Genomic DNA, 9437 nt, shown 5'->3' with positions numbered 1-9437 from the left:
ATATATATATATAAACCTTGCATACATGATAAGTTAAGCCAGGTGGACTCAAAAAGTAAGACAAAACAAAACAAAATAAATAAAACCTAAAACCCATGAAGCCAACAGGTATTACATGCGTTCCTAGTTGTTTTAGTTGTTTTTTGTTTAAGTTAACTCAGACTTTTCTCCTTCTTCCAAAACAAACAAAAACAAAAACGAATGGTTCCAGCAGTACTTTGGAAATAAATTAATAAATAAATTAATTAATTAATTTAAAATTATTTGACTCGTCAGCTGACCGGTGACGTTTAGGCGCACAGCGGAAGTCAGCCATGGCGTGTTTGCTAGCTAGCAGCTCCAGCAGCAGAGGCTCAAAAATGTTTTCTTTATTTCTGCAAACAAAGCAGCGGTCATGGATTTGCCTTTTACTGCTGGGAATGTGTTTACTGTCGTCTTCAGTTTCGACCAAGCCGGACAGTCTCAAAGACGTGACCGATGCGAACTGGGAGGAGATCCTGACTGGAGAATGGATGATTGAATTGTCAGTGTCTTGCTAACGTCCGGTGCTAACAACTAGTCAGCTATATTTAATTTTGAACTCATAAACGCGAGTCCAGCCGTCTTCAGGCCAGAATCATCGTTTTTATCTTTTATGTCCACATTTAGTCGTGAGAAATTACAATTTTTCAGGTCTGCTAGGAGCTACTATTTTTAGCTAACCAGCTTACATCAGAGTTGTATGGGCTTCAGTTTGCTAAATAACAGGTTCATAATAGCTCGTAGATTAGTGGTCTGTCTGCACGTTGAAAGTAGTGATTATTCTGTCTGTCTAAGCCTTTCTTTGTGAAACTCCATCTATCAGCTACGCACCCTGGTGTCCAGCATGCCAGCAGCTCCAACCAGTGTGGAAGGACTTTGCGGACTGGGGAGAGGACATGGGGATCAACATAGCAAAGGTGGATGTGACAGAGCAACCAGGTAGGTCTGAATGAGCCCTCCCGGTAGCCAACTACACAGTAACTTGGAACACTCGTAGCAACACAAAGCTTTCAGGGGAGTTCAGGACACCTCTCTGTACTGGAATGCATGATATCACAGCTCCGCAGTGAGTCAGTGTTGTATTTCCAGCCTTGTGTAAGTTTAACAACAAAGCTGTAACTGTGTTGGCCTGTAGCTGAAGATTGCTGATTGAAGATCAGCTTCACTGGCAAGCTCCCTCCTGCAGACTAACTGCACTTGTCTCCTCCCTCTCTAAGGTCTGAGTGGGCGATTCATCATCACCTCACTTCCTACTATTTATCAGTAAGTTCTTGGCTATTTTGTGGGTTTCATTACTTCCGCTTTTGTATGTGTTAAACCTAGTTGTGAAAGAAGCTGTGCTTTAACATGGTTTGAACATGGTGTGGACAGCAAAAAAGTTTGTATAAGGAATGGTCTAATAATTATGTCCATTACTGATTTGTCTGCTGTTACTTAAAGCAGTAGAAATAGGATAGGATCCATAGGATTAATAGAGTAAATTCTGTTGAATAATTTATTCTATGATATCTCAATTAAATACCCATTTGAGGAGCGATTCTGTTGTTGACCTTTTGCTGCAAGTAAAATTTATTTCTAAAAGTGATTTTCACAGGCAAGAAGTCACAACGCGCCGAACAGCAAAATAAAATAAATAAAAACTAACAATAATATGTAATAGAAAATTAAAATGCTGTTAACAGCAAAACAAAATCAGGTTAAAGTGCAGCATAAAATGGTTCAAAAACTCTTACGCCCAGCAAAAGTCTTAATAGAAAGTTTAGTTAAAAAAAAAAAAAAAAAGGTTTTAACTGCTTTCTAAACGAATCCACAGAGAGACACAGTACAGGCAAAATGCCAAAAATGTTTTTAAAAATGACTCAGCCAAATTGCCAGTGCTGGAAGTAACGTTTTCAGGAAGCTGTTTATTTTCCTCCAACAGTCCAAAACCTAAAATGATGAAACACTGAGACTTCTACAGTGCCCCTGAGCTACTATTGTTTCCTTTCCTTTAGTTCCCAGTGATTCATATCGAAAGGAGGAGCTGTATCGTTTATTTGGCTGCTGACGCTGACTAAAACATAATTATAACAATGGCTGTGCTTTAGCCGTTCTGGCTGTGCCACCTGAGTTTATGTGTGTAATACTAGCTATATGCTGGGTGTGTGTGTGTTTGTAGTAAATTGACAAGTTTGTACATGCTAAGCTCTTGAATTCCTGTGGTCTATTAGTAAGACATCTAAATTTATCCTTCTGAAGCACTGCCAGTTCAAATTCAGGGTTAATTATATTAGGAACACAAAAGAGGAGTTACAGCTCAGCTCCTGGAAGCCATCAATAGGATTACTGTTTGCAGTTACCAAATCTGCAGCTTCACCTGGCAGACAGGTCAGCTGCCACTTTTTCTTTTTTCTTTTTTTTGAAGGATGAGCAATAAATGCAGTACCTCATATCTTCGTAAATTGGAAATGCATTTATAAGTGGACCTGTGTGTCAGAGGGAATTCAGAAATCTGCATAAAAATGCAAAACCTAAGGCAAGATAACACAAAAGTAGTTTCTGCTACATTGAAGTACTTGTTTGATAAGCTAGAACCACAAACAAATTAACTTTGCCTTGATGCAGTAAATTACTTGCAATGAATCATCAGTCCTTCATTTGTTTTTTTAAATTTTATTACTTTTTTGACTAAATGTCTTCACAAAATGCATATGTGTTGTAATTTGAATAATTTGGTTGTTGCACTCAGATTAAACACTTTAGTGGAGAAAATCTGCATCTTTATCGTATCGCTAACTTTGCTGCCTTATCCTGCAGCTTGTCTTGTAACATAAGCTCTCAGTGTCAGGCTCACAGCCACTGTAGGCAGCTAAATACACACATTTCTTTTGATGGTGTGTCAGTCAGTAAGATCCCTGTGTCCCTGTGTGTTTCAGCTCTAAAGACGGAGTTTTCCGGAAGTACCAGGGAGCTCGCACTAAAGACGACTTCCTCAACTTCATTCATGAGCAGAAATGGAAGGCAGTCGAGCCGGTTTCCTCTTGGTTTGGACCATCCTCGTTTTTGTAAGTTTGCATCTTAAGTCACTGTTTGATGCTAGAGATGTATCAAGCTGGGTTATTAGATGGCTATTTTTAATTAGTTTCCATGTTCAAGCTAGCTCACCCACCCTCCATTTAACCATTAGTCCAATAATAATGAGTCACAGTTGTAGATTACTCCTTTGAAAGAGCAGAAAAATGACTTCAGGCGTTTCACTCTTTCCTCTATGATGCTTTTAAGTGAGACACAAACACACACCCTCCTGTGCCACTCATGTTATTTTTGTCTATTGGCTTTGTAGTAATGTTAGAGATTGAAACAGTGTTAAATTACATGCTGTCCTCCCCTCCTCTTTTGACAGAATGAATTCAATGTCTGCTTTGTTCAAGCTCTCCATGTTTATCCGGGTAAGTGAGGATTTCTCTCTGGGAAGCGCTGTAGGTTATTATGCATATTAGGGATTTGTTTTGTGTGCATGCGACGCCTAAAGTGAAATTACATGTTGAAATTAGACTTGCTTTCATGTGGCAAGTAGAAACTTCTAATCCAGTTTTACGGCCTTTTACTGAGTTGTAGGGCTGGCACGGTGGATGTAAAACAAAATGTAAGTGAAGCTCACAGGAAGCACAGATGGGACACATTGTGGGCCAGAAAACTAAAGTAACAAGTCAGCGTGAAGCCAATTGATATAAAAATTCACTGAGCACTGTAGTTTTTTTTAAACATTACTCATATAAGAGGAAAGTTTTGGGGGACTCTTGACCAGACCAAGGTCAATGGAAGTCCTTAAAATGTCTTAAATACACATTTAGTAAAGTGGAAAAAAGGCCTTAAATATTAAATTGTCTTAAAATCTGTTTGGTTTCAGAGGTTTTTTCTTTTAGAATGCAATGCTGCTGTTTTTGCCTCGGATACAGAAATGCGTACAGCTAATTTATCAGTTGTGGTCTAAGTTAAAAAAACAACAACAACTTTTAAAATACAAAATTCCTTTGAGCTCATTTCTGGTGGTTGCAGCAGAGGTTCTTATGATTATGAAGAACAAGGCTTTGCTCTACTTAATTGAAGGGGGACTCATTCTTAATGATAAATGGCTTAACCTCCTAAGACCCTGCATCCACATATGGGGATATTACATTTTGGCTTTGCTGCACCTTATACTTCATTCTACTCAATACCAAAAACTTCTTTTTGCTTTACTGTTCGTTTTGAACTGAAATTGATGTGTTTGAAATATATTTTGTGTATTTCTGTTGCTGGTTTGGTTTTAAGTACTTTTTCAAATGCTGCTAAAAGTCTTAAAATGAACTTCTCTATAATATGTGGGGATTTACTCAGTATACTCATCATACTTTTATTCATACTAGTGAAGAAACATACACTACAGTGTTGACTTTTTAAAATAGTTATTTGAAAGAATTGGACATAAGGCTTTGGGTACATAAACCATGTTTAGTTGTTGGTTTTTTGATTAGTTAAAGATAAATATTGCCAGATTTACTTGAGTTCAGCTGTGATACAGTACTGTGCAAAAATCTTCAGCCACCCCTCATTTCTTTATATTTTGCTTCTGTGGAGCCATAGTTTCTCATTTTTTTTAAAATTGGTCTTGAGAAAAATTTCTCCAGGCTTTCTGAAGGGCTTTCAAAGATTTTCTTTGGACATGGACTGCTTTTGCACTCATTTTCCTTGTCTTTCTACCTGACCATTTTCAGAGAGATGTTTTTATCTTGTTAAATCACTTAACTCTGACCTATGACTCATTCAAGCATTAAAAAAGGCACCTAACTCAAGGGATGAACCAGTGTTGTTAGCAGAGGACCAATTTTAAACTGTATCTATGAACCTACAAAAAAACTTCCAAAGATTGTGCAGGTATAAAATAATATTTTTGCACCAAGGTGACTTTGAGTGATTATCAGAAAACTTGGCATGCCTCTCGGCATAGTGTGCAGTGTGTCCTTAAAGAAAATTGAGGAAACTTGGCAAGTGGAGGACAAAAGAAAAAGCGGTAGACCTAAAAAAAGAAAAAGAAGGAAAAATATTTAAATAAGGGAAACGGGGGCGGGGGCTGAAGTATGCCATATTACTGCCCTGAAAATCAGTAGCAACAGGTCTGGAGGAGGTCAGGAGAGAAGTACAACAGTAAGTGTATACAGTCATCTGTAAAACACGGTGCAGGCTCTGTCATGTTTGGAGATCTTGTCAGAAATGATGGACTGTGTTCAGTAAATCTCTGCACCTCTTTCCCATTTTCCTGACAAAATATAAAGAAATGAGGTGTGGCTGAAGACTTTTGCACAGCACTGTAGTTGTTAAAACATGGGCTAAATTGTATTTATAACCTGTAAAAACAATACACTTAGAAGATTTTAAAATCTTCTGCACTGCTGTATTTGTAGAACCAGTTTAATTTGCTCGGCCTGATGGTGCTGTCGGAGGCTCATTGGACTTCTTCCTCTTGAAGAAATGTAAACAGAAGCGTGGGCTTAAAACTTCGAAAAACTAACCGGCCTGCTTTTGTCAGTGCAGGTAAATGTGCTGCATGTAAACGGTGTCGAAAGATCTCTGAGTAGCGTGTTTTGTGATTTCCAGCGTTGTCATAACTACATGACGGAGAAGCTGGGGATTCCCGTGTGGGGTTCGTATGTTATCTTTGGCTTGGCCACTCTGTTCTCTGGCCTCGTGTTGGGTCTGGTGAGTAATTTTGCTCCACTTTGTCATTATGAAACCAAAATGATGCTGTTTAGAAGGTTGTTCATCGGGTATGAATGCACGCATTGCCGGTGGTTTAACGGTTATTGCTGTCATGTCTGTTGCAGTTACTGGTGTTCATTGCAGATTATGTCTTCCCCTCACGAAGATTTTCCTCCCCTGATTACTACCAGAGTGAGTTTCATGAGAGATTATACTGATTCACCAGGCTTCATAATTCACACACATGTTATACATGAATATCTAAAGCAGATGGTTTAGATATGTGTTCATACACAGACACTGACAGTTGCTCTAAATGTTACTCTACAGAGAAACAGACTATGGAGCAGGCGAGGTTCATCAAGCAACAAGAGGACGCCCATGAGGCCGATGGCGAGGAAGATGACGAAGAGGAGGAAGAAGAGGATGGCGACCAGGATGAGGTCTGGAGAAAGCGGAGAGGGTCTCCTGAGGGCCGCCCTGAACCTAAGGGGCAGGGTTTCCCTGACGATGCCCTGAGGAAGCGGGCGGTGGGTAACAGGAGGGAGGAAGAGGAGGAGGACACCTAGAGAGGGCCTCCTTTTGACGCGAGTACTGTGGAGTCAGCAGAGTTGAAGGAGCCGTGGTCCTGAGCAGCAGTGTTTAGAGCCGAGAGTCCAAAATCTTCCTGCTCACCCTCCTCACCTAACTCCTTGATCCTCAACCTGTAGACCCTAGAAACACCTCACGTCTTTTCTTCTTCCTCCACCACGTTTTATTAACAAAAACAAACAAAAAAAAAAAAACAGGAGCGCTTCAGACTCTCGCTACTGCTCTTTCTCTCTCTCTGCCTGAGCAGCAGGCTCTACCTGGAAAAACAAAAGCACTCCAGACACCTATTTTTACTTGTGGAAACAAATGGTCTGGCTGAGGTTTAGGTATGAAGTGCAGTGCGACTGGATTTTTGCAATGATGTTTATGCTATGCATCGTTTTTTTTTTTTTTTTTTTAAAAACAAATGTGTGTTATATTTTTATCTTTGAATTATTATACCAGGGTTGTGGTTTATGAACACACAGACAGGTAACGTCATTTAATTTGCATTTAAACCCAGACACTTTAACTCAGCCCAACCTTATGTTCACACACCATTCCATTTTCAGTTTATAATAAAAGAGAGCAGGACAAAACAAGATGCCCCAAAATGTTAGATTTTTGTCCTTAACATTTCAGAATGTTGCAGAATTAAAAATAAAATTATCCAGTGAGCGCATAGTTTTTTCCACATTGAATTTTCTGGGCCTGCTTCACTATAAAAACCTCCTTACCAAATAAATGCTCCTAAATTGAAGCAGCTGTAGGGCCCTTTGTCTGTATTAGCAGTAATGTTACAGCTTTGATTTAGACTTGGTGTGTGTGTGTGTGTGTGTGTGTGTGTGTGTGGTTGTGGGTGGTGGGGTGGGGGGCAGCGATGCTCGTTTTTTGTTGTGCATGTAAAGTTAATTTAAGCTCAACCACAACCTTTATGGTAAATATTTTAAATATACCAAATGCAAAATGTAAATGCATTTGTGTTTGTGACCCTCTATAGAATATTAATTGAATTTATTTTGATGAAACATTTAACACAGCCCGCTCTGTATTACAGACGTCCTCCTGACACAGGTACGTTCATGGCAGGAACCCTTCAGATAGCATCTATGCCACGCTTTCACTTTGACTTGATTTCTGTTAGTTAGCAAAGAACTAGGCCATCCTACATAGATGCTGTAATGAGTTTCAATTAAAGACGTGGAGAATGTTTTTCAGTAGATTCTATAGTTTCATATAAGTTATCCTCAATCTATTAATGTTATGCTTGATTTATTGTCTGTTTCTAATGTTTTTACTTGTGTTTCTCGTTAAAAAGATATTCACTTACATTTAAGAAAAAACAGACCTTTGTGCTGTCAGGTCTGTAGTCGAGTATGGGCTTAATGCAGTTAACAAGAGGAACAATGTGAAGACTGAATTGTTGTATCCGGAGAGACGTGTGGTATATCTGTACTAATGCTGATCTGCTTTGTGGAGCAGTAATAAGACGGTTGTCTCTTTTCCCCACCACTTGTAAAAATGTCAAACAGCTGAGCTTCTTTTATATGCATGAGTGACACTTTTTGTACACTGATACCACATTAAAATGTATGAACAGTGGCACTTAAGGAACATTAACTCCTTTTTACATTTCCTCCTTTAAACTCGACAACCAACCCAACGTATGACAAATGTTTTGTTACACGTTTCTGTTTTGAAGGGGCTTATAATGACTTGCATTTATTCTGATTTCTTTCTATGCTGCTTTTTATTACTAAAAAGCTAATTAACCATTTAGGTGATGGATGAAACTGGTTGTCTATTTGACTTGTAGCATTCTCACTTTACTGTGAGTCACCTGTGATCCTGATTGTTTCTTTGAATAAAGGGTTAACTCTAAAATCTGTTGTTTTGCTTCTTGATAATATTCTGTGAAATATTTATAGTTTAAGGATGCAAAAAGGAAATGAAGCAGGTAGTTTGCCTTCACAACTGCCTTAATTATTTATGGTGTAGATTCAGCAAGGTGCTCAGAGACTGAACTGATAGCATCACACAATTGCTACAGATTTGTCGGCTGTACATCCATGATGCAAATCTCCCATTCCACCACATCCCAAAGGTGCTCTATAGGATTTAGATCTAGTGACTGTGGAGGCCATTTGAGTGCAGTGAACTCATTGTCATATTCAAGAAACCAGCTTGAGATGGTTTGAGCTTTGTGTAGTCACAAGGGGATAAAATTGGTCAGCGACTGTACTCTGGTAGGCTGTGGTGCTTAAAAGATGCTCAGCTGGTACTTAGGGGCCCAAAGAAAAATCTCCCCTGCAATATTATACTACCACCACTAGCTTAAACCACTTATACAAGACTGGATGGATTCATGCTTTCATGTTGTTTCCCATCTGAACACCAGAAATGAAGACTCATCAAACTAGCAAGGTTTTTTCCAGTCTTCTGTTGTCTAACTTTGGTGAGCCCATGTAGCCTCAGTTTCATGTTCTTAGCTGACCGGAGTAGCACGCGGTGTGGTCTTCTGCCACCACAGCCCATCTGCTTCAAGGTTTGACATGTTGTGCTTACAGAGATGCTCTTCTGGGTACCTTGGTTGTAGAATTGCTGTTGCCTTCCTATCAGCTCGAAGCAGTCTGGCTTCCTTCTTCTCTGCCCTCTGACATCAACAATCCATTTTCACTCAGAGAACTGCTGCTCACTGGATAATTTCTCTTTTTTCTAAACCCTATAGATGATTGTGCAGGAGAAATCCCAGTAGAACAGCAGTTTCTGAGATACTCATACTAGTCCATTTGGCACCAACAATGTGCAGACCATTTACCATTGTTTAAAGAAATGCATCAGCATGTAGCTGAATTTTATTGTTGTACTCACTTCTTCATAAGGTTAATATTGTCCAGCACTTCCCCCCCATAAAGGACCACAAGACAAAGTCTGAATGAGATGATTTAAGAGGCACAGGAACCAAAGTTCTACTACATATACTATATTATTTTTATACAAGAAAAAGTGGCTGCGGCTCAGATCAAGTATTTTTTTTTTTTTTTTTTTTTTTAGCAATCTCTTAGATTAAAATGTAACCAGTAATAGTCAAATAAATGTATTAAATGGGTGAAAAGCGCAACATTTTC

General features: G+C 39.0%; 1 protein-coding gene across 1 annotated transcript; it reads left to right on the top strand.

Moving 5' to 3' along the window:
• Nucleotides 1-305: 305 nt before the first annotated feature.
• On the top strand, nt 306-8173 carry tmx1 (thioredoxin-related transmembrane protein 1). Its single transcript, XM_030719177.1, has 8 exons — nt 306-523; nt 845-960; nt 1239-1284; nt 2937-3065; nt 3404-3449; nt 5638-5739; nt 5865-5931; nt 6070-8173. The coding sequence occupies exons 1-8, from the start codon at nt 315-317 to the stop codon at nt 6306-6308; spliced, it is 954 nt and encodes a 317-aa protein (XP_030575037.1). The 5' UTR covers nt 306-314; the 3' UTR covers nt 6309-8173.
• Nucleotides 8174-9437: the final 1264 nt, after the last annotated feature.

This window comes from Archocentrus centrarchus, chromosome 22 (genome assembly GCF_007364275.1).
Source record: "Archocentrus centrarchus isolate MPI-CPG fArcCen1 chromosome 22, fArcCen1, whole genome shotgun sequence".
NCBI classification, from domain to species: domain Eukaryota; kingdom Metazoa; phylum Chordata; class Actinopteri; order Cichliformes; family Cichlidae; genus Archocentrus; species Archocentrus centrarchus.
This window is presented reverse-complemented; position numbering and strand designations above follow the sequence as displayed.

Coding starts and splice junctions, on each gene's coding strand:
- tmx1 (XM_030719177.1), top strand. CDS start 315: ATGGCGTGTTTGCTAGCTAGCAGCTCCAGCAGCAGAGGCTCAAAAATG. Junction 524..844: donor GGAGAATGGATGATTGAATT/GTCAGTGTCTTG, acceptor TCCATCTATCAG/CTACGCACCCTGGTGTCCAG. Junction 5,740..5,864: donor CTGGCCTCGTGTTGGGTCTG/GTGAGTAATTTT, acceptor TGTCTGTTGCAG/TTACTGGTGTTCATTGCAGA.